Source organism: Perissodus microlepis, chromosome 17 (assembly GCF_051167445.1).
Source record: "Perissodus microlepis isolate ML-2025 ecotype Zambia chromosome 17, ASM5116744v1, whole genome shotgun sequence".
Taxonomy (NCBI): Eukaryota; Metazoa; Chordata; class Actinopteri; order Cichliformes; family Cichlidae; genus Perissodus; species Perissodus microlepis.
In genome coordinates, this window is record NC_140477.1 from 16,867,612 (window position 1) to 16,891,669 (window position 24,058).

Here is a 24,058-nt window from a genome sequence, read left to right on the forward strand (position 1 = left end):
AACAAAACTGTCATCATTGCTCTTTTGGGCTTCAACTGTGTCGATAAAATCGGGGGATAGAGCCACGATAGGAAACTATGTGAACTCTTCTAATACTCATATTTATCCAGCCGGGGTCTTTGCCCGGCTCACTATCTTCCCTTCCCCCGAAAGTCATGCCTCCAGTCCTCCAGTTCTGTGCTCCGCCTTTCTCCCTAGAAAACGTCCTCCTCCTCCAGCCATAGAGGAAACTTCCGAGCGGACTTCGTAGCTTCCAACTGCGGGATTTGTACGTTAAAAGCCGCTGATGCTGTGAGGCAGAGCACCATGCGGACCTCCAGAAGTTAGCGGGGAGATGAGCACAATTTCATTGACTGCGGTAAGAAAGTGATCCCCCATTTTTGTCCTCCTCCTCCTCCTCTTCTTTTCCCCAACATGGACATGGAAAGAATCACGGCCTGAGCCGCGGCGAAGTGGGCTAGCTTCGTGTAGGCAGACATTAGCATTTTTTCTTATCGCTAAAGTATAAAGTTGGTGAATTTAAAAATAACACCGCTACAGTTACGCTTCCCCCCTCCTCCCCCCCCCCCTTTTTTTAAAGCGCAAACTGTTGACCGCAAACTGAAGTTTGGGTGATGACGTCACCACGGGACGAGGATCCCACTATATGTCTAAAAAACAAAAACAAAATGGCTTTTCTCAATCAAAACACGTCGAGGCAGAGATTTATTGCACGCACTAGTTTTTAAATATGGAAGCTGCTGTATCGTTGGGCGATGTTTTGGGATAGTTTGTGGTGATGTGAGCCAGAGGGCATGAAAAAATACGGGCTTACGGTTAAAATGTCTGGGAGAAACTACAGGGCTAAAATTCTGATTTAATATAATTGTGAAGCTTAAAAATGTATTTAATTACGTACTTTTGTAGTGCCCACGTCTGAAAGCCCCATTCAAAATGTGATTGTGTGGACTGTATATAAAAGATGGAAGATGTCATTATTTTCAAAGGCCAGAAGGGGGCGACTTCTCTGGCTGCAAAAAGACTTCCAGTTGTATGATGGGTTATGGGAAAGTGAACCTTGTCTTCCCTGATGGCGTGTATGCAAATACTTTTTTAATGACATTAATTAAAAATGTCATCAATTAATTATTAATTAATGGCATTTGTTAAACTAAGCAAAGTTAAAAATGTGCTCATGCTACCTTTAGTGAGGTCACATTACAAGAGGTGAGTGTTTGACACCAATACTGATGATAAAAAGACCTCTATCCAGATCTGGATCAACTCCAAAAGTTAATCACTTGTAAGCTGATTCAAATCTTACCTGTGTTCAAAAATAAATAAATAAAAAATAACTTTTTGATTTAATCTTGCTAACAAACAGAAAACTCTGTTACAGCGTTAACCACTGCTGAATGAATTTGAACTGTGTGAAACAGTACCATTAGTTTGTTGCAGGCTCACTATAGTGAATATATTATTTATCTGAGAGTATGACTCTCAGCATAGATGTAGTTATCCTGTTACAAATTAATAATAATGATAATAATGTAAGAAATATTAAGGAATTGCTCAGAGTAAATGTTTTTTAAATGTTATATTTTAATAATGGCATTCAGCCACATCGTAATATCTTGTTAACATAATTGGGAAAAAATAATGGGCTCTGGCGTTCTACTTTCCATGTTCAGCAAGTCACTGATATTGTGTCTTTGTTCTTCTACCCATCTTTCCTTTTTATCTTAAAAGTCTCTAAATTTTTGTGGATATTAAAACACAATGCAGAAAAATCGTTGAAATGATTAACATCTAAATGCTGAATGTTGTTTGAAATATTTAATTGTTGTGTCTTATTTTGTATTGTAAAGCACTTTGTGATATTTGTTCTTGAAAAGAAAAGAACATACCTGGGACTCTCCACCATTTGGTCTTAGAACTTCTCGGATGAGAAGTGAAACATCTTCAGGAAACTTAAAGTCCTGTCGCTTTCTTTCCACGCTCCTTAGACTACCATGACTGCTTACTTTACTTACTTATTAGTCATTTTAAAATAACAGAAAGTTATTGTCTCTGGTTGATAGGTTTTTGTTATTGTTTTGCTACTGTGTTACTACAGTGTGTATGACGTTAAATGTTGTAGTAGAGAAACACACACGCACAAAAGTGATTAATTAAATTTAAAATTGTACTACTATTTCAGTTTGTTTAGATTCTTTGTCATATTTTATTCCCATAATTGTCACATGCTTTGACCACATTTAAAAAACAACTGTTAAAAAAATCAAATTTTTGCCAAAAATGTTTATATATAAACATAAAATAATAATAATAATAAATACTTGACAGAAAATCTGAGTTTGTGTTGTTGTTCAGTAGGGCTGCCATGATTAGTTGACTAGTCACGTTTACGTCGACTATCAAAATCGTCGACGACTAATTTAATAGTCGACGCGTCGTTTGAAGCTTTGTAAGATCCCAAAAGATGCAGGAATAAGTAGTAGGATTTAAGAGTGTAATAACGGACTGAAACAGAAGATGGCAGCACTGCATGTAGAAGGATGCCAGCTGCCGTTAAACCCCGAAGAAGAAGAAGAAGCAGCGTCCGGTATCGTAGCTGTGTCCAAATTCAGGAACCGCATCCTCCTGCCCGCATTTGTAGGCCGATTACGTTACAGCAACACGACGAAGACTGTCCAAATTCGAAGACTCCAACAAATGCACCCTTCATTTCCCCAGATTTGAAGGATGGGTCGGGTGTATACTTCGTGGCCCAGCCTATCCCAGAATTCATAGCGCGGCCCTGCTCAGTTTTCAACAATGGCGGCAGCTAGTTAGTTTTAATATTACTCTTATTATTCTTTCTGGGTCACAAAATAAACGTTTAACATATTTTCAGGCAAGAATGTAGCTGTGTAAACTTCAAATATCTGCTCAGTTTATCAAGACACCACATACTTTCAAAAGCGCTCTGACGTTTTCTGAGACGTCTGTTACCCACTAGCTCAATAGCTAGCCGGGGGCAAGGCTCACTAGAGCCCGTGAGAACACACCGGACTCCCGGAAAATTGTTTTCAAACCCACCGCCGTCTCTCGCTACTCAGGTTAAACATGATATATAAGTCACTTAGATAACTTAAAAATGTTATTGTTTGGCTTTTTTCAGTATTTTATTTGTTCCTGAGTAAATCGGTTTGGCTGAGATTAAAGTTATAGTTCTTACACAGCTGAATAAACGTCAAGCAGACAGCTGATTATCAGAAGTGTGAGATGCTCCAGAATTTACTCCGGTGTCCTGTTATATTTTAGATAGCAAGGAGCAGATGGCTGAGTTTATTAAACTTCACCGAAACAATCTGCAAATTTCATTAAAATTTAATAAACTATCATCTTGTCTTTATTTTTAGTTAGCACATACCTTAAACACTTAAAGCTGTAAGCTAATGATAGTTATATAAGAGCAGATGCATGCTGGTGCAATAAGCTGTACATTTTACGTCCAGTGGACGCATGATCTGATTAGTCGACTAATCGCAAAAATAATTGGTGACTAGTCGACTATCAAAATAATCGTTTGTGGCAGCCCTATTGTTCAGGCAAAATACACATTTTTAAAGGTTTACCTGGATATTGGGATATTTGTAAAGTTAACATGTTTATAAATGAATTAATAAAATAATCAATAGCTATGTGTAGTTAGTTATTAATTCAAAATTCAGTTTAGGCTTTTAACAATTCTATATATATTTAAAAGTATATTCAAGGTAAAATTATTATTTTGCTGTAATGATTTTTTTTTTTTTAAATGTGGATATTTTGTTCTGTACTGTAAATACAAATACAAAAACAATCCATCTCTTTTCTCTTTTCCTCACATTTGGCTCAGTTAACCTTTCTAAAAACGCACAATTTTAACAAATTACATTTACAATTGAAGGAGATGCATTGTTAAAAAGACAAGTTTGTCTTCATAAAAGGTTCAATAAATGTAAAATACTTCCAAAAAACTAGGGTCTGTACTTGGAGGCTAAATTCTGTGTTTACCAATATTACTGATGATATCAAGACGGCTAAAATTAGAGTTTGCAGTCTGTGTCTGCTGGTCCTTAAATGAATTCATTTCCTGTGAGTAATGTCTTTCCAGTTTTCTATTTTTAACTTTTGGTGGTGGGGAGACCGAGAAAGACACCACCTAAAACATAATGTGGAAAGTACTTGGACTTGGAGTAGTTGTATTATTAGTCAGTTTTCTGTTAACCACACTTACGACTTACTGAACTTTTTACAGTTTACAGGGTAAATGCACGTGCTTAAAAACATTTACAATATCTCAAATACAATTTTACAAGTAAGAGTAAAATTTATTACACTTTTTATGAATGGACCTCATGAAAATTTCCATTAAATTTAAATTTACACTGCCTCTAAATTTAATATGGATCATTAATTTTGAATTGCTCAGTTTGTCCTTTATAGTTTGACTAAAACAGTTTCAGGCTGTTTTGAATATTTCTAAAATGGTAAGAACAGGAATATAAGCTTATGTATAAATAAAGTTTTAGAAGCGAGGCATAGTTGGGATTTTTGAGTGTTCAGTCATTTTTGTTATTTATGTGACCTTCTTGTCTTGAAGTTTTTATTTAAATAACAAAAGCAGAGGACAAATTCACCACTGCCACGCTTTGGACAGGTGAAGGATGTGTGGAGCTGTCAGGTTAGATGCTACCAAACAAAACACGTTTAAAAATGTTCCTAAACTCAACCACATACTTGTTTGTTATTTGTTTTTTTGTTTTTTTACCATACCCTTCATTTTAAAGTGACAACAGTTTGTTTGTGTGGTAAGTTCAGTATCAGTTAAAGTGGTATTAAAAACTTGTTTACACCTGTAGGCGCCGTGTTAATGCTCGTGTACGTTTGTGTGTCACAGGTAAACCACTAGAGCTTCTGCGTTCTCCTGCTTGTTCAAGTGGTGAGTTCATCTCCTCTTTGCTGTGTTGTGGTTGTACTTTGAGTCCCTGCAGAGGAAACTGTTTACAGTCAGTGTTGCATAATGTGCATCAAAGCAGACTGTGACTTGTGACTTGTGGTTTTTCTGTGCAAACAAGCAACGCACAACAAGTGAATCATGTTTTGTTCCCTTAAAAATTCAAAACATTGCCACTGACTATGATGTAGGTGCAGCTCTACGTAATAAAAGTTCATTTTAGACCTAAATTAAGTAAATACTGGTGGTTGTATCTTTGCACAGACCAAAGTAATTTAAGAAACTTTATCAGCACACAGTGGGAACAGTGGTGCCCTAAAGGGGAATTTGGGTAGTATTCTTGAGATCAGTTTATTTCAAAGCTTTAGTAACTTTTTTTTAGACTGTTAATATAAATCTGCCATTAAAAAAATCTTTATTTATTTATTTATTCAGTGCCTGTTGGTTCAATCATGGCTCGCGGCTGCATCTGCTGTGTGAAGTACATGCTCTTCCTCTTTAACCTGCTCTTCTGGGTAATTTTTCCACACACACCGACTCGGCAGTAAGAGATTAAAGCAATTTATCGTCACCGAATCAGCAGGAAGTGTCTGAGTTTCCTGTGTGTTTCAGCTGGGAGGCTGTGGATTGCTGGGTGTCGGCGTATGGCTCTCGGTTTCTCAGGGCAGCTTCGCCACTCTCTCTCCCTCCTTCCCCTCGCTCTCCGCTGCCAACCTCATCATCACCCTCGGCACCGTAGTCATGGTGACGGGTTTCCTGGGCTGCCTGGGTGCCATCAAGGAGAACAAGTGCCTCCTGCTGAGTGTGAGTGTATTACCGTATTTAGTATAAATGAACTTTTGTTTATCTTATGTTGACACTTTTCTTCTTTTATTCAGTTCTTCATCGTTCTCCTGATCATCCTATTGGCTGAACTTATCCTCCTCATCCTGTTCTTCGTCTACACCGACAAGGTAAGACTGCAAAACGCTAGCAATCATGCTCACTCCCAGGCTGCAGATGAGTGTGCCTTCATATCCCATGATCCATCTCTGTGGTTCCGTGTGAACAGGTGAGTGAAAATGCCCGTCAGGACCTGAAAGAAGGGCTGGTGCTGTACAACACGGACAACAACGCCGGCCTGAGGGATGCTTGGAACACGATACAGGGAGAGGTGAGCAGATGCATTAAAGGCAACTCTTTAATCCAGCTGCTTGTTGAGTGAATGATGCAATGTCATTTCCTCCTGTCCTGCTTGTTTACTAGTGGAAGTGCTGCGGCGTGACGAACCACCGCGACTGGCACACGGCGTTCCATGATGACGTGGTTCCTGACCGCTGCTGCCAGCAGGTTTACCCGGACTGTGGACGCAACGCCTCCAATGTGTTCTGGACACGGGTCAGTGAAGTTATCAATCTGCTGATTGTTTTATTCCTTCTGTTGTCAATAAGGCCCAATAAATTTAACCACTTAAGCCCCACAAAAAGGAGATCACATTTAACTGGTTATAACACGGGGTCAGAAACATAAGTCCCGACATGTGTGGTATCCACAGAAACCTCTGAATCTCAGCTAAAATCTCATATAAACCATTTCTACAAGCCATGATTAAACGAGCAGTTACGTAAATGCACACAAGTCCGCTAAACAAACAAAACCGAACCAGAAATTCTTTAGACTTCATGTAACCGGCTAAAGAAAGGCTGGTTCTCTTCCAGATCTATCACCAATTCCAAACACCAAGTTTCACCACACTCTGACCAAAATCCACTGAATGAGCCGCAAAAGAAGACCACAAAAACACATAGCGGCGCAAATGCACTAAGACAGAAATTGACTTACCGTCCTGATTTTTGCCGGTAGCACGTGATTATCAGCAGTTACCACACCTAACTAGCCGCATCAGAGCCATGTTCAACAACCTCCATTTTAGACCCACCTACAGACACGTGACTGGACAGAAGCCACATGCAGTAAATTTGGGCCCACGTGGGTTTTGGCATTGCAACTTCTGATTGGTTGAAGTGACGTGAACGTGGCACAGTTACTGTGATCCTATTGGCTCAAACGATTAAAAAGAGGTGTCTGGTTTAAAATGAGCTGCACAACCACGACTCATATAGTTAATGAGTTGGTGTTACAGTTCTTTTCCTGTTTTCTGGTTTTCCTGTTATTTCTTTACCTTGAACTTAATCCCAAACTGTTTTTGTTTTATTTGAATTTAAAGAAGCATTAGGTTGTGTTTGAATGTGTCAGAAACAACAACAGATGTTAGTAACCAGGAACAAAAGGAGAAAAGTGTTCAGAGTGAACTCAGTGTAAAGCGTTTTTGTGACCAGATGTCTCCTGATGATCTGGTTTCCTTCGTCTTTTCAGGGCTGTTATGAGAAGGTTGAGGAGTGGCTGGACGACAACAAGCACCTTCTGGGGACTATTGCGATGTGTGTGTTGGTCATACAGGTGAGCAGCACTTTATCCGGTGGTCACATCCAGACTTTAAATACTCACAGGGTCTGTGCTGTGAAGCAAGTTCAACATATCCAGGATGTAGTTTCCTTAACTTTCTCAGGGTTACAGAATCACAAAAAACTAAATAAAAATTCATTTAAGACATTTTACTACCAATTAAGGCCATGTGCCTTTAAAGACTTTGTTAGGGACCCTTTCCCTAACAGCTGTGAGATAACACCCCAGGCTACCTGGAGGTTCTGTCTAAGGCTACTGGGGTTGGCAGGTTGCTGCTGAGTGCTAATATGGCACATTACAGCAAGTCTTCATGGGCTTCCAACATGACTGTATTGACAAGAGTAAAACGAGGCAAAAGTTTAGGGCGGTTTCAGTATATTAACACTCAAAGAACAACAGGAAATAAACTTCCCCTGGGGATCTATTTTCTTACTCATGAGACAAAAAACAAAAACTTAAGCCTTGATTTGATCATGTTGATCTCTTATCAGGCTCCAGAAATGGTTTAGGGCTGGTTATGCTGGTTAAGAAGGGAACCACCTTCTAAAGTTAACTCGCTAAGCACTAAATCCTGCCTCATAACACAGCTCTTTATTAACTGGAGTGTTTTTCTGTTTCCAGCTGCTCGGCATGGCTTTCTCCATGACACTTTACCAGCAGATCCACCGGGCAGGGAAGAAGTACGAAGCCTGAGGGGATTAATGGAGGTGTTTCACACAGCTGAGCTTTGGGTACATAAAATATATCATCGTTATAGTTTTTAAAAAGCCAGTTCTTATGTGTACCACTACAACCTTTTATCTTTTTTCCATCTCTGCACCCAGTTATTGTTGTGAATAGCATTTAAATTAGTTTTTTTTGTTTTGTTTTTTTATAGTTAGCTTTTATAAAAATCACAATATATTGTGTTCTTTTTATGTAAAGTGATAACACGAGAAAAATCAGAACAGAAAGAAAGACTGGGAATGATTTATTAAGTCGTTGAAAGCCACGCGTGTGAGAAAAATGCTTAGATAAGGCGAGCGTTGTGTACTAACATGTTCAATAAAGATAAAGAGCACTCTACAGAAATGCGGTTTGAAGAGATTTTTTTGTTCCAGGTGATGATTACTGAGATTTGCTTTTGTTGCTGCAATCCTCTGATAAAAGCAGAGAGAGTTTCAGGCCTCTGCAGGCTTCAGAGGTCAGATCAGGTAATTCAGTGAACTGATTGATCACCTGAGAGGGAAAGCTCTCTCTCCTGACTCAGCTTTTCTAACAGCAGTGATCTGATCTAGGTCATGAACCTTTGCCCACTTTCAGTGGCTAAATCAAGATTAAACAATGGTTATCAACATAAGATTTCAGATTGTTTGAGGCCTCTGTTAACAGACCCAGACTGATGGCACTGTTGGTCTGAAGGGCGAAAATACCACTGTTGCCTGATGACAAAGGAAGAGGAGAGGGGGACGGCATATTAGGAGGCAGTGAGAGAAGGAGAGGTAGGAGTGGAAGGATTTTAAATGTAGGGACTATGACTGATAAAAGGAGAGAGCTGTTTGATATGATATGGCTTCATGCTTGGACAGAGCACAACATGAACATAGATAAACATCTGGACCGAAGCCTCCCAGTGCTTATTGGGCTGACAGGTGTGACCACACTGAAATAAGAGACTAAAACTTTATTTTAGTTAGCTCCTTAAGCACACATTTACATTTTTATATAGTTTTACTTCACTCTGTTAACCTAGTTCCACAGTTACAAGTCCAGGATTTTGTTGTTATCGTAGACGACGTCCCCTTTGATGATGACATACCGGATGAGCTCCTGATGTCCTCCCAGCTGGTAAATCAGGTGCTCCCACCTGCAGAACGACACAGAGGACAGGCTCTGTTATTTTTATTTCTTATTTCTAATGTAAAGCTGATACAATATTAGATTTTCAATGTAGGAAGAAGTCAGAAGTATCAGAAAAACACCAAATCTAAACATCTGCACACGAAAGTTTCTGCCTCTGATTAGGAATCACTAAAACTGCACAATTAATGAAGCTACCTGGTAAAATAATGGTTCAAATTATGAAACCATACATTAATATAACATTACAGTTAAAGGCAGCACTAAACTGCAAGCAGTGAGTGACTGAGTGCAACACACAGAGTAAATAATTGCACTATTTCCACAATAGAAACACACAGCTCTTTCTTTAAATTTTACCTTAACTTTTTTAAGCTCCATAAAAACATGAAATTGGTCTTTGAAGTGTTCTCTGCTGTGGGTGGGCTTACCGTGTGGCGTTGAGGAGCAGCAGGTCTCCGTGCTTGTTGACCTCCAGCGATCCATGTGTGTGGGAGCGCCTGAGGGCGTAGGCCGCGTTGATGGTGGCGGCGGCCAAAGCCTCTGGCATGGACATCCTCATGTTAACGCAGGCCAGATGCATCACTATCGGCTGAGGGAGAGAAAAAGAAGAACAGAGGGGGATGTAAGCAGAGGGGAGCCTGCAGTTCCTCTATTGGCCACTTGAGGCAGACTCTTGAAGTGAATCAACCCCTCCAGACTTCGATGTTAAAATGTCCAACTTTACATGCTTACAGCAGCAGTTTGCACCTCAGTGGAAGCTAATAACTTATCATTCTTGCTTAAGGAAAAACGGAAATGTAATGTTTAGGCTTCATGGGTAATGTCACAATACTTACATCCATCTTTTATATACAGAGTGTGGCTGTGACAGAGACAAAGGAGGAGTCAGACATCCTGCACTCACCATAGAGCAGCAGTAGGCGTTGGGGTTGAAGTCGCTGCCGAGGGCCACGATCACTCCGGCGTCTAGCATGTCTCTGGCCCGAGGCTGGGGCAACCTAAACATCAATAAATGTATTACTCAAAAAGCTCTCGGTTAAAGTGTGTGTGTGTGTGTGTGTGTGTGTGTGTGTGTGTGTGTGTGTGTGTGTGTGTGTGTGTGTGTGTGTTACAGTACCGCAGAATGTAAGCTGTAGTCGGCAGGAGGACCGCGGCAGTTTTTGCTTTGGCCATGGCAGCAATTCCTGCATCTGTCACCTCCTCCAGGTGACTGATGGCTAGGGCTCCAAGCTCCGCCCCCATCTGAAATAAATGCACACTCTGTTTAACAAGACAGAACCTCAGATGATTATTAATAAACAATTAAACAGGTTTCAGATAAATATCCAAAAGTCTCCGTGCAGCTCATCTGCATTTGGCCCCGGATCATCAATTATATTTTATGCGCCTTTAGTGTCTTTTTTTTTTTTGTCGATAGTGACATTTCCCTCGCCTTCCTGAACATGTTTTTGGATGTGTTAGACTGTATTACTCTGAAAGTCAAAGATTATCAGCAGCTGAAATAACATATATTCTGTACACCCATATGTTCTTAGAAAACGAACATATGGGTGTATGGAAACTGTTTAATAAGGCCACAAAAATGAACTGTAGCTCCCAATCATACTTACTATTTTTACTTCACATGACTCTGTGAACATTTGTTTTCTCAATCCATCTGTACGGGGATCTGGAGACTATCCAGATGCAGAAGAGCGTAGGTTTGGTAGTAAAAATGGTAATGAAGCATGCTAGCTTTCATCACAAAGGTGGAAACTAGCTGATATTTTTCTTTGGAGTTGGTGTAAACGAAAATAATATGAGTACTGTTGATCCGGTGAGCAGAAACTGAAGGTTATGATGTGGTTCAGAGGTGAATATTCATCTTTAGGCTGTAGCTTACAGTGTATACATAAGCTTCGGCAGATACCTGAGCAGAGTTCATGGGATGAAGTTCATCTCCATGGAAATTGATGTTGAGGCCCATTTGTTTGCCTGCCTGCAGGATGGAGCGGCTCGAGCTGAGGTCAAACACTCCCTGCTCACAAAACACGTCGATGTTGTCGACTCTGAGAGTCCCAGCAGACATCCTTTCCTTCAGCCGAGGCAGCTGAACTCTCAGAATGTCCTCTGTAGCTTCTGCCACTGTTTTCCCTCTGAAGGAGGAGGAAGACGTGGAGGAGGAGGAGATATGGAATATAAGGCAAAAATAGTTATACTTACTTGGGCACTGCGTGAGCGCCGCAGTAGGTGGCAGAGATGTTTATAGGTAGGGAGCGCCGGGCCTCCTCGATCACTTCCAGCATTTTCAGCTCGGTCTGCAGCTCCAGGCCGTAACCGCTCTTACACTCCACCAGGGTGGTGCCCGCTCGCTGCATACGCACCAACCTGCTGCGGAGGGTCGCCAGGAGGTCCGAGGCGGGGGCGGCTCGAGTGTGCTCCACCGTGAAGTGGATGCCTCCACCTGCTCGGTGCACGTCCATATAGGTGGCACCTGCCAGCTGCAGATGGAGCGCCGAGCATGTCATCAACAGTTCAGATGCTCAGTGAAGCGAAGTGAAGTTAAGCAGAATAATTTACCTTCATTACAAATTCATGCACCCGGTCCCCAGCCCAGACTGGATGAGTGTGAGCATCAACCAAGCCTGAAACAAGAAGTTTGCAGCAGTTAATCACTGCGAGAAGAGGCAGAAGTAAAAGGTCAAACATTAAAAGTACTTTGGACTTTGGCTCCTTCCTGATTTCTCAGTTTTTGCATATTTTTCACATTGACGAGCTTGATATCAAACAAATCATTTAAATTTAGCATCTTTAGTCTGTAAATTTGATGATGATAATGGGAGAAAACAGAAAACAAACAAAACAAATGTCTGGGAGCCTTTTTTTTTAGAACATCAAGTATTTTTTTTACATTATACTAAGGCAAGAAATTCTCAACAATTCACACGTCTGACTGCTTATATTTAAGCCAACAGAACTGATACAGAGCTGATGCTCACCTGGCAGGACGCACATTCCTGCAGCATCGATCACTTTGTCAAACAAAGCTTCTGCATACTGAGCTCTGATGGTTTCTGCAGGCCCTACAGCTTTAATCAGCCCGTCACTGTGAGGGAAAAGCACACATTCATCCACAGTGACTTTGTTCTCTGACATGTCATGAGTCTGTAAAGCCGGTAGGGGGCGCTCCAGTGTGTATCATTGGTCGTCAGGTTAAGAAATCACTTTTCAAATAACCTGAAACTGGTGCCCAAAAGCACAGCACAGCTCCTAACAAGCTCTGCTCACTTCTGTAGCTACATGAGATATTTTCCATCTTTCTGATGAAATCTGAGAGACTCTAATAAAGCTTCTTAACCTTCAACAGAGGTTATTTATGACTCCTGTCATATTCATTCATGTGCCCTGTGTTATTTTTAAGCATTTCCTAATGTATTTGTCAACCTCCAAAACAGATCTGTTTTTTTAAACATTAGAACCATTGATTATATTGTAGTTTTCCACTTTTGCTATATTTTGATGTTTGGCATTGTAATATAGCTAACAGACCTACAGTGGTGTCTTGGATGAACTCTTTTGCATTAAAATGACTGAAAGTAATAATAAGTTACATTAGAACATTTCAGAGCATCTGTGATAGACAGTAGAGATATGATAAATACAAACAGAACCATTTTTTTTAAAGCCTTTAACATTACATGGGAATGCTCATCATTTCAGTCACTAAAGCAGCTTGGTCTGTAAATTAGAGATATATTAGAAAATATCAACAATAAGAAGTAGTGTATAAATAAAATACTAAACCTGTCTAATTGTAGGGCAACATGGTAGAAGAGGCTCTGAATCAAACGTTTAAGAGACTTTAAAATTTTGCATTTGTGCAGCTACATGTGCAATAAAAACCTATCACCAGTTTAGTCATCTTTAAAATCTACTGTCTTTATTTTACTTAACAGGACAGAAAACATTTGACAGTCAAAACCTAATCTTTTACTCAATAATCCCTGTACTGTCTTCTTTTGCCATCACATGGTGTAAAGCAAAAGGTGCCAAAGGGAAAAGGAAGTGCAGCTTCAACAGCAGGTCCTAATTTTCCTCATTTATTCACTTTCCTGTCAGTTTATGTGCTTTTGTAGAGCACAAAGCATGCACATGTATAGATTTTGGAACCCAAACATTCCCACTTTCTTTATAATTCAAAAATCTTGAGATTTTAACAAGCTTCTAACCTTGCATAGATTTCTTCTACTGTGTTTAAAGCCTCACACCAGAAGCAGTAGTCATTTTTGCAAAATGTTCACTTTGTGCCCACCTTGACCCCCAACCCAGATGTTTGACATCTCCTTTATAAAGCTTAGAGATCTGAAAATGTGCCTATAAAATTCATAATTTGTGACAAACTTACCTTCCTATTACAACGCTCCCATTTTCAATCACGCAGAGATTTTGCATCCCATCTTTGGTCAGGTACTTCTCAGAATTTTTGCAGATCAAAACTAGCTGTTTGGCATTTTTAACCAGCAGTCTGTAAGGTCTGGACATTTTGACTCATCTGAAGTCAAACTTTAGGAGAGAGGGTGTTGAAGCCAACTCAGGAAACAGGCAAATATTTGCCCAGAAGAGAAACAGCAGAGTTTAAAGTGCACAGAGGGGGGTGGGGCTTACTGCACCCCCCCCCCAAAAAAAATAAATAAATAAATCAGACGACACACAAACACACGTATTTTTTAAGAAAGGGTACAATAATCACTTTATTGTGTCTGTATCACAACATAAAACTGGTCTCACATACAGTAGAAAAAAAAGATTCAAAGCTGCTTGAAAAATAACCCCAAACGTTCATTTGTTTCACACGGTGAAAACACAAACACACATCAGCCCGGCATCACTCTCGCATCTCGCCGTCCTCTTCCTCCTCTTCTACACCTCTGATGTACAAAACATTATTGCACCTGTGGAGGTCGAGCACAGCATGAGAAAGCGTTTCCTTTCACCAGTCACTTAATTATTAACACAAGTTAGTCAAGTCTGACGACTTCAAACTGCTCAGACTCCCACTGATTTCTCTCTGTGGCGTTACAAAGTGTCATTCACATACCTGATGAGAACCTCACCGAGATGTCCGGCCAACGCTCCATCCACATACTCTTCTGTGTTTGCCAGCTGTAAAAAAAATAAATAAATAAAATAAAACAAAGTTCAAAGGTCAGGTAAGATAATTGGTGGGGCAGAGAAGCCAAGACCTCCCTCATCCCAGCTACCTCCTCCAGCTCATCCAGGGAAACACTGAGGTGTTCCCAGGCCAGCTGACAGATAAAATCTCTCCAGTGCTTCCTAGGTGTCCACCCAGAACACCTCACACAGGAGGTGACCTCCTCAACTGTCTCCTTTCAGTGTGGAGGTGTAGCGGCTCTACTGTGAGCCTCTAATGGCCAGCCATCCTTCGGAGAAAGCTCATTTCTACTGCTTGTATATCAAAATAACTAAAAAGAGCCTTAACAATACGATCAGGCCCAGACTAGCAAAGTTATGGCATTTTTCTACAAAAATCTTGTTGCTGCAGCTCCATCTGGTGGCAGATAGTTGAATAAATATTTAGGACACCAAATCACCAGCATTGGACTTTAAATAAAATTTAATGACTTGTACATTCAGCACCGACTAGTGACAATGGCAATGATCAGTCGCCACAGTTGCACAAATTCATACTTAAAACAAGCGCTAAATAAAAGAATAAAAAAATGTAATCTGTTTTTACCTGATTTCACCAGGTAAAAACAGAGCCACTTTGGTGATACAGAAAACTCTGACTTTAAGTTTAGCATAGCCTAGCATGCCATTCTGTGGTGTAATTCTATAAATGTGAAGTTTTTAATGGGTAGAAACTGTTCATACTTCACAAAGTATCAAGTATCAGGATGTTTTCCCTGAGCTGGATTATTGATGTTGCCTTAAGTATATTAATATGTGTGTATTTTCATCAGGGTGTATGTTTAGAACTACAAGTGAGGACAGTGTTGAGTTAACACAGGTCCCTTCTTCTGTGACTGTCTGGTCACTGGTGTACCACCCAACACTGGAATGATGCTTCCTTGCAATGATGTCATTTTATCCTTCAACAGGAAAATACTACAGGTTCTTGTGTGACCCCATGAACACATTGCTCGAGTTTTAATAATAATAATAATAATAATAATAATAATGTATACTTGATCCCCACGGGGAAATTACTTTCTCTGCATTTAACCCATTCACTCAGTGTGTAGGGAAGGTACTTTGCTCAGGGTACCTCAGGGTAGCCGTTCAGTGGATTTGAATCCCCGACCTTCCGATCATGGGGCGACCATGCTATCTACTGAGTTATCCCTGCCCACAAAAGAATTTTCTGTTGCTGGGTAATGCAGGGGAACTGTGTACTGACAGCTTGGAGGAGTTCTGTGTTGCATTAAGCAACAGTAAAAACAACCTTTCTAAGAGAAGAGCTTTGTTTGCTGCTTCAAACACAGCGACAAAGAAGCAGAGGAGGCAAAGGTAACACATTACTCTGGGCTAACAGTTGTTTTTACTTGGATAAAGAATAACACCAAGTTTAGAAAAATAAATCCAAGTCACCTTTCACGCTACAGCAGTTGCATTAATGCCAAACTAAATGCGCTTGTCAATGTTAAAAATCACATTAGCTGAAAACTGCTTTTATTTTGAAATCGAGTCTCAGTTTCTCTTACCATAATACATAGTCTATAAACAATGCAAAATTTGACCGTATAACAAATTTTAGGTAATTGAACAAGGCAAATTATCCACACCTGCATATTCATGTACCCGTCCACAGACACGAGGTAGCCCTTATATTCCATGCCCCACTTCAGCTTCACCATCACTGGTTTTCCTGTCAGGCCGTTCAGGAAGGGCTTCGGGTTCAGAGGTAAACTCTGGAGAAGCAGACCAATCAGAGATAAATACACACAAATCAAATTCAGACACCAATCAAACAAACAGCTACAGTTTAGCATCGTAATACCCGTACATGTCAAATCAAAACCATATGCAGTGACTTATTCTGATCTGTGATCTTATAATAGGTATCAGGTAAAAGGTATCAAGAGATCTTGCACGTTTCCTTTCAGTTTGCACAGTTTTCCAAAGACAAAGACGATTAAAAAATAAACCGTGAATTTTATGATTATCAAGTTATTATGGTATTTAGCTTCAAAATATTTGTGTGGCAGTTAAATTAGACGTTTTCTGAATGAAGTTTGGTGCGACACTCTCCACAGATTTAAGCAGGAAGAAAATCGCCAATAAACAAACAGCCAATAAACAGGAAGCATTGAAACGAGCCTAATTATGTTTCCGTAGATAAACATAAAAAGTGAGGCTGCTTTCCGTGTGAGGATTCATTCATTATCTCTACAGTTATGAATGAGACGCTAGCCTCGCCTATGCTAACCAGCTAACAGGCTAGTCGCTATTCCCGCGCCCTTCTGAGTAAAAAATCCCCCAAAACATCCGGTGAAGCTAAAAGGTAATGTTTTACGAGCTTTACTCACCATTTTAGCTCAAATTAAATAAGCACTGTGCGTTTTAAGGTATACGTTTGGTATCCTTTCGTCACAATAACGTTGCACTTAACAGCAGCACACGCTTTGCCGCCGACCGGAAGTCCTGCACTTTGCTTCCTGAGGAGTCTGCGTGTTTTTACACACCGCGACCTAGCGGTCAGAGGTTCTCACCACACCCAAACCGTATTGTTCATTTATTTATTTATTTATTTTATTGGTTATTATGAGCAGAACAGAAACATTTAAGACCATGAGAAACATGAGAAAAACAAACTGTGGTCAATCATCAAAGCAAGGGACAGCGCACAAGAAAGGAGAAAAAGAGGGATGGAGTGGGTGGAGACGAGTGTCTGGAGTGTTTTGTGACAGGATAGCAACCATTTATAATCTTCAATACAATCAGCTGCAGGCAGGTGGCGCAAAGAACATGCTAAATAAGAAATAGGTACAGGTATGGTCAGACCCCCAATAATTTGGGGGGTTTAATTATTTCTTTAAACTTTAGTTTTTCTAGAGCGGAACGATTGTACAGTATACATCTTTAATGACTTTAAAAAAATAATTGGGTGCGCAAGTTTGAATTTATTTTGGATTTTCAAAAGTATACATACTGTCTCAAATATATAAATTAACTTAAATCTTTTAATAAGTGTTTCTGATTCAGAATAATAGGAAAGTCCAAGGAACCCAGTAAAGATCCAAGAAAGATGATTGAAGATTTACCCAATTTACGGTTTTTCGGAGCCATTTGTAAACAACTGCAAATTCAAAGATCATCAGTTTGCATGCGTCATTTGGATGCGTCAACACTTTGAGGTCTTGAAGAAGACCCCAACTGTCATTCTCAGATGAAAGAAAATTGGTCGGGACATTCAGGAACAACCCAGGAACCACTAAGGCTCAAGCCTGCCATGAACTAGAAACTTCGACACCCGCGTCTCTGTCCACAGTGAAGCCATTTTTTTTTGTTTTTGTTTGTTTTTTTTGTGCCTGTCCCGTTTGGATTTTTAGCCATCAGAATTGTTGTCTGAAGGCCAAGAAAGATGCCAAGCGAATTTACTTTACCAATTGGATCATCAGACACAAACGTGCATTCCACAAACGGTTACGGTTTGCCCCCCGACCCAGGAGATGTAACCCTTCTCTCTGGGGTGGAGGAAAGCAGGCCACCTCCTTATCTGCAGTAGCAGGGAGGCCCTGCATCCCAGACCCCAATCCGACAGCCAGCACCTCCTCCCAGCCCCGACGGTTAACAGAACGGGGGTGAGTGAAGATCCCAAACCTCCCTCCACCCGCTCATATGTAGTGTTGCTGCGTGCTAAAGTGCATTTAAAACACAGGAGGGCATGGTGCTTCCTGCCAGAGAACAGCATGGTTCCTCCCAAAAGCCAGTGAAGCCAGTTTTACATAGCTACGACCAAGAAAGAAGTCCCCACCTCCAAAACTGACACATTCAAGCTTGAATGAAATTTGCAGCTGTCCACACAGACATGACAAATGCCTTCTGAAGCAAGTTTTATGGTCACATGAGACAGAGATCAAGCTAATTGGCCACAATGACAAGAGGAATGTTTGGAGGAGTGAAGGTCAGGCTATCAAACCTAAGAACCCTGTACCAGCTGTCAGGCATGGCGGTGGTAGCATCATGCTCTGGGGCTGTTTTGCTGCCAGTGTTCTGGTATATTGTAATTTAGCATGAATACCTCAATAAACTTCAACTCAGCTCAAATTAACAACTAAATGATTGAAAAGTAAACATAACTCAGTGTTCCAACATGACAATGATCCCAAACACACATAAAAATGACAACTAAAGTTATTTTGCCTCATGATAATATACTTAAAAGTTAAATTGTGATCTGATTACTGTTCAAAGCAAATAAAAGCATCACGGTCGGTGCCTCCACCTGCCCTCAGCTGAACTGAAGGCAGATGGATAATGACATATCCTGTAGGTGCAACACCTGCTCTACTTATGTCACTTTGACATGCCCCTCACTCACAAACTGCTCACTAGTTGAACCCTGTGGCCTCTTTGGGGGCGAAAAGTTAAATAACTGTAATAACCGAGTCGGCCGGCTGTAAGTCTGAGCAGCAATTTCACTCCAGGCACAAACAGTCTGACGTGCTCACATTTTTTCTGCGCTGAAGCGTTGAACAGTTTCTGAAGTATCTGACAAGTTCAAACCTGATGCGATGAATGAAACTAACACCTGACTTCCTGCTGTTAGAGGCTGTGATTGTCCAGAAATTCCTCTGAAATTGCAGCAGAGCTTTATTTGCATATTTGAAATGCTCGTGTCCTTACATCATTTTAGCCTATTAGCCGCCCTCTGTGTAATTAACCGACCCGTCAGTCAGTTTCTGTGTGTTTTATAGCATGAAGGAAATATGTGGCAGAGAGAGAATGAAAATGGCTAGAAATCCAAAAATTACTAGCAAAATATGTTAAAATAGGAAAGCTTGTCCATCCTGGTCACTCCCATAGCAAACCGTAACATTTTCAGCTTGGCCACCATTTCCAAACTGTACATTGTAGCATCTGTACTATCTTGTAAACCTTCCCTTTCACACTTGTTGCAATCCTTCTATCACAAATCACCCCTGACACCCGTCTCCACCCACTCCACCCTGCCTGGACTCTCTTCTTTACCTCTTTTGTGCACTTGTCTGTTGATTTCACTGGTTTAACCCAGGTATTTAGACTCATCTGCCTTCATTACCTCTGCTTTTTGCATCCTTACTGCAGAGAGATTTAAAATAATGACTTCAAAGCAGCAAAAGAGGTTCAAAACTGCCACAAAACATGAAAAGTTAGTAAAAAGGGATGTGTTAACACTGCGTCAGGCTGGTGACCTGTCCAGGGTGTACCTTAACTCTTGCCCTATGGTTGCTGGGATAGGTTCCAGCCCCCTGTGATCATCATAAGGCTAAATGGAAGAGGATGGATGGATGGATAAAGGCATTCAAACTAGACTATAAAAGTTTTTGAAGTGCCACAGAGATGGAAAAGTAGTATAAGACTACAAACTATCAAAAAAGATAGTAAAATGTAGTAAAATGATAAGTAAAAGATGACAAACGTGAACACTGAGTGGGGGCTCAGTAAAGGGCTCACAGATGGAGGCGAGGGAGGAGGCAACACTAAAACACTTTGGCTTGTGTCTGAATACCTGCAGACACTAATGACACTCCTATAAGCTCCTCAGCAATTTAAACATTTATCAAAACTTCATTTTTATTTTTATTTTTTTTTTACAAATTTAGCTTTATTTAAATAAAATTGTCAAACCCTTAAATAATTTAAGTTATGATCTTCCTCCAGTGTAACCAACACATCCATTGCTCACTGGTGGCGCTGGTGGTGGAAAACAGACTAGAAAGACACACAACATGACTAGATTAAAAAATAACCTGAAACACATCCAGAAATACAACAAAAAGAGTGAAAGATGAGCACAAACTGAGAAAAACCAACACAAAGAGCTCCAAAACTGACCCAAAAACAACAATGGAGATGATAAAATGACTTTAAACAGATAAAAACTACCACAAAACAACAAGAAAAGATCAGAGAAACTGCCCTAAATAGATGTAAAGTGACCACAAAGAGCTTTAAGAAGACCACAGAGCATTATTGGAGACTTGTTCATTGACTTTTCTGCCAAAAAGCTGAGAAGATGAAAACATCTCTCTTGACTTTATGGAGCTAAATCCTGGAAACTGTTTAAAACCGTGAGAAAAGAACAAAGTTTTCTCCTCCACAAAGAGCCAGGCGGGCGGTGACTGAACCAGGACAGGCAGAACAAAGTGAACAGGTGAGATAGTTTAACTTGGCTCACTGCTTATTGGACAAGGGTCAGGTGCTTAGAAAGCAGGTCACGGTCCGATTACACCGCAGACAGAGAAGCCAGAGCCGTGCTGGGTTCAGTCGAGCTTAAGCCAAATGGGCCTGAGAGGAAATCGGCGTTCTACCTCTGCTGAACACAGGGAGGCGCCCTGCAGCCTGCACTCTGTTGAAGCCACTCCTGCAGGCTGGAAGCTGGGGGCTTTCCCCTCTTCTTTTTATGGGCAGCAATGATGTGGAAAGCAGGATGAGTATTTAACTGGATCTTTCACTGGTTTTCTATGGACACTGGCGATGTCGTCTACAAAGGCTCATGGTCGGTAGAGCAACCAGAGGGTGTAATTTGAAGTGCCTCAGCAGCTCACGCAGCTTCTGCATCCAAAGCCAATTAGTCAGAAATGTGGATACGAGCACTCATGTGGTCCGTTCATCATCAGGGTCTATGTGGTCCCCTCAGGGGGTCCAAACCCTGTCAGGACCAGTGGTGGGCAATCATCAGACTCACTTCAAAGTGTCACAGCGTCAAACCAAAATCAGATCATGTCTTACATCCCTGCAGTCTGAAGCCAGTGATGCACAGCAACACCCCACTTTCACCTGATTTCTGATGATTCACTATAGAGAACTTTGCATTCTGGGTAAAACTTCAAGTTTCTTAACTCTGTTTCAGAATGGTGCCTGTTCAAAGCAAATTACAGCATATGAAAGCTTTCCTTTTTTGTGCCTACAATTTGATCCTGGACTGATCTTCTAGTTGTGATTCCCTCTGTGCCCAAATAGTTTCCCACTGTCATTTTTTAAGTCTTGCCAAATGTAAAACTATTTGTTTTCCTTTTAGCTCTCTTGAACATATAAATCCTTTTTTACTGGCAGTTGTTGCCCCATCACAGTCCTGTGAGAAAATAAGTACATTCCATGATTCAGCAGCTTGTGGAACCACCTTTAGCAGCAATAACTTGAAATAATTGTTTTGTTTTCCATTGTTATGAAGGACTTTTCAGATTTGTTGACAACTGGTTAATCAAGTGCATCTGATCAGCACTTGGGTGCTACATACCCTCTCAACACCACCACCAACGGAAGCAGTGAGGTAGGTCTTCATAAAGAGATGTGAACACTGAAAACACAGTTTCAGAGGTTAAAACTGGAAAATATACATACCTGAAACAATGAACTAAATAAAACACAAAAGAAGCCACATGTTTTTAGTTTACTGCAGTTTTCAGCTTCCAGTCATCGATTGGGGCATCCTGGACCCTCTGCTAGGTTGGGTTTGGCCCAGATATTTGAACCCCTGGTTTAGCTCTGGTGGCTCACAAGGATTTCTTTTACATACTGTAATGCACAGTTGTTGCGAAAGGTTATTAACACCCCCCGATGAAAAACGATGCAGGTAATGCGTGTTTTGTCATCACATGACTCGTTTTATACTGTACATGTTTGCTATTAGCCGTTTACAGTTAGCTTGAAACTTCCACAGCGTCAGTCACGTTTTTTTTGTTTATTTGTTTGTTTTGTTGTTGTTTTTGTCTCTCCACAATCACTAAATCACTTCCGTTTTGTTTCCCGATTTTTTTCATCTTAGCCTTGGTGACTTTTTTCTTTTTCCGTTGTGTTTTATTTTTCTACTTGCTGGTGTTTTCTTAGGTTGGAGTGCATTTGAGATGCTAGTCATTAATTGAACGTCATATATTTAATATGAGCATCCAAATTTGCATGACAAGAAGTGAGGAAATGCGCCTTTAAAGGAAGTTTGGACTCCCTGAACTCCTCATAAAGTCCCCCCCGCGTGGTCCCGGGCCCTCGTGCCGGGACCCCGCTGGTGCGAAGATGAGGCTCGGAGCACAAACTGGAATGTTCCTTTAAGTCGCAGAAAAATGCTGAGGGAGAGGCGGAGCTGGCGCACAGCGCTGTCACCGCACCTCCTCTGCGTCTCCGTGCGCCCTCAGAGGCAGATCACCGCAGGGAGATGAACCACGCCGCAGGTCCCGGAGCAGCAGACGAGCCGGGCAGACCCGTTCACTTTTCTTCCTCCTCCTCGGCCCTCCTCCTTTCTCTACGGGACACCTCACACCGTCCGGGATCATGCTGTTCCTTCATACGGCTGAGTTATCATCGCCCTGTTGGATCGCAGCTGAGTGAAAGAGAAAGTCCACACTGGAGCTGAACCCTGCGCACTTTCCTTGTTTTTTTAAACTTTGCCACTGTGGATGAGCTCCCTGATTTCTGAGTAACTCCAGCGGATTTTCTGGCTCGCTTTTCTCCCCCACATATCTTGGATTATTCCCACAGCAGAGGAGATATGTTTCTCTTGTTCGTGGTCAGCCTGGCTGTGTTTTCAGATGCAGGTCAGTGTGATGTGTTTTTTTTTTAATATTTTTTTATTAGGGGGGGTTGCCACTGGGGCAACAATGTCTCCGTGGCAAGTGCAGCAATGCAGAACTCCCTTGAAATTTGGGGCAATTTAACCTCTCACTGCTCAGGTTTAAGATAATTAACACACATATGTTGAAAGATGATCATAATCAGCTTTCATATTAACCTCCAGGAAGGAAGAAAACAATAGAGGATGTGTCCCATCCTCGGTGTTTCACTTTCAAAGAGCAGATATTGTGATTTATAGTTGAATAATTGAGTTATTTCTGATTAAAGCATATTCAATTTCCTGTAAAAACCTGCGATTTTTTGTTATTTTACATCCATTTATTGTCTCCCCATCAACACTGTGACATAATTCATATGGATCTACCGCCTAACAAAGAAAATCCACCTATAAAAAGTGCAAATATGCAATAATTCATCCTGTAAAATTTAATGTGAGCCTATCTGTGAGGTCTTGCACATGACAGAAGCAGTAGAGGGCTCCAGGTTTTAAAGTAATAAATCCACAGTGGGGATGACACCATTTGCCCGGAGGGGTGGAGTGGGTGGAGGGTTAGGGTTGTAGAGCGTCTGGAAGGCGTCTGAATGCTGCTCATCGTCCCCGAGCTGCCAAACTTTATCTGTGTCAGAGTCCACGCTGCCTGCGGTCCGTGGCAGGCAGGTGCACAATGCCTCTATTATCCTTTTTGCATAACATTTCCGATCGAGGTAAAACACTTGACTTGTGTACACACACACAAACACACACAGCCCATTTCTCAGCTGCCCCACTCACTCTCAGACTGAATGAGGTGTGTCTGTTCGCTGTTCTCTGGCTGGTTTGATTTTTGGTCCACTGACACCGAAAACAAAACATTAGCCCAGCTTTAGTTTCACACTTTATGTTTTTATTTGGTTTCTGTTTGAATGAGAGTCCAGGAAAAGTGAAAGTAGCCCAATAAAACCGGGAAAAGATGCAAAACAGGAAGAAATACAGACAGAAGAGGCTCAAAGATGTTAAATATACCACTGAAAGAGCTGTGAATCATCCAGAATGTG

General features: G+C 41.0%; 4 protein-coding genes across 4 annotated transcripts in view; 2 read left to right on the forward strand and 2 right to left on the reverse strand.

Moving 5' to 3' along the window:
• The first annotated feature begins 7 nt into the window (after nucleotides 1-7).
• Nucleotides 8-8,479, forward strand: LOC146369438 (tetraspanin-9). Its single transcript, XM_084909594.1, has 9 exons — nucleotides 8-358; nucleotides 4,907-4,948; nucleotides 5,399-5,478; nucleotides 5,576-5,767; nucleotides 5,842-5,916; nucleotides 6,015-6,116; nucleotides 6,209-6,340; nucleotides 7,319-7,402; nucleotides 8,030-8,479. The coding sequence occupies exons 3-9, from the start codon at nucleotides 5,416-5,418 to the stop codon at nucleotides 8,099-8,101; spliced, it is 720 nt and encodes a 239-aa protein (XP_084765720.1). The 5' UTR covers nucleotides 8-358; nucleotides 4,907-4,948; nucleotides 5,399-5,415; the 3' UTR covers nucleotides 8,102-8,479.
• amdhd1 (amidohydrolase domain containing 1) lies at nucleotides 8,366-13,890 on the reverse strand. The gene is made up of 9 exons (XM_084909592.1): nucleotides 13,635-13,890; nucleotides 12,229-12,335; nucleotides 11,810-11,874; nucleotides 11,453-11,730; nucleotides 11,160-11,385; nucleotides 10,368-10,492; nucleotides 10,155-10,248; nucleotides 9,679-9,839; nucleotides 8,366-9,254 (listed from the first exon to the last, which is right to left on the reverse strand). Exons 1-9 carry the CDS (start codon nucleotides 13,769-13,771, stop codon nucleotides 9,149-9,151), a joined length of 1,299 nt encoding a protein of 432 aa, XP_084765718.1. The 5' UTR covers nucleotides 13,772-13,890; the 3' UTR covers nucleotides 8,366-9,148.
• Nucleotides 13,891-13,962: 72 nt separating this feature from the next.
• On the reverse strand, nucleotides 13,963-16,917 carry snrpf (small nuclear ribonucleoprotein polypeptide F). Its single transcript, XM_084909595.1, has 4 exons — nucleotides 16,780-16,917; nucleotides 16,036-16,161; nucleotides 14,328-14,392; nucleotides 13,963-14,181 (listed from the first exon to the last, which is right to left on the reverse strand). Exons 1-4 carry the CDS (start codon nucleotides 16,780-16,782, stop codon nucleotides 14,115-14,117), a joined length of 261 nt encoding a protein of 86 aa, XP_084765721.1. The 5' UTR covers nucleotides 16,783-16,917; the 3' UTR covers nucleotides 13,963-14,114.
• Nucleotides 16,918-22,547: 5,630 nt separating this feature from the next.
• The window catches only part of ntn4 (netrin 4), a 31,969-nt gene continuing 30,458 nt past the window's right edge, over nucleotides 22,548-24,058 (forward strand). The window contains exon 1 of the mRNA XM_084910268.1: nucleotides 22,548-22,986. Coding sequence (XP_084766394.1) covers nucleotides 22,941-22,986 — 46 coding nt within the window. The 5' untranslated portion in view covers nucleotides 22,548-22,940. The remainder of the gene's footprint in view (nucleotides 22,987-24,058) is intronic.

Excerpts from the sequence above, each read along its gene's own strand:
- amdhd1 (XM_084909592.1), bottom strand. The coding sequence starts at position 13,771 with ATGTCCAGACCTTACAGACTGCTGGTTAAAAATGCCAAACAGCTAGTT. Across the intron at positions 12,336-13,634 it reads GGGAGCGTTGTAATAGGAAG|TGACGGGCTGATTAAAGCTG; the intron begins GTAAGTTTGTCA and ends TTTCCCTCACAG. Across the intron at positions 9,840-10,154 it reads ACGCCTACTGCTGCTCTATG|CCGATAGTGATGCATCTGGC; the intron begins GTGAGTGCAGGA and ends TCTCTCCCTCAG.
- snrpf (XM_084909595.1), bottom strand. Across the intron at positions 14,393-16,035 it reads ACGGGTACATGAATATGCAG|CTGGCAAACACAGAAGAGTA; the intron begins GTGTGGATAATT and ends TTTTTTTTACAG. Across the intron at positions 14,182-14,327 it reads CTCGGTGAGGTTCTCATCAG|GTGCAATAATGTTTTGTACA; the intron begins GTATGTGAATGA and ends CGACCTCCACAG.
- LOC146369438 (XM_084909594.1), top strand. The coding sequence starts at position 5,416 with ATGGCTCGCGGCTGCATCTGCTGTGTGAAGTACATGCTCTTCCTCTTT. Across the intron at positions 5,479-5,575 it reads TCTTTAACCTGCTCTTCTGG|CTGGGAGGCTGTGGATTGCT; the intron begins GTAATTTTTCCA and ends TGTGTGTTTCAG. Across the intron at positions 6,341-7,318 it reads CCAATGTGTTCTGGACACGG|GGCTGTTATGAGAAGGTTGA; the intron begins GTCAGTGAAGTT and ends TCGTCTTTTCAG.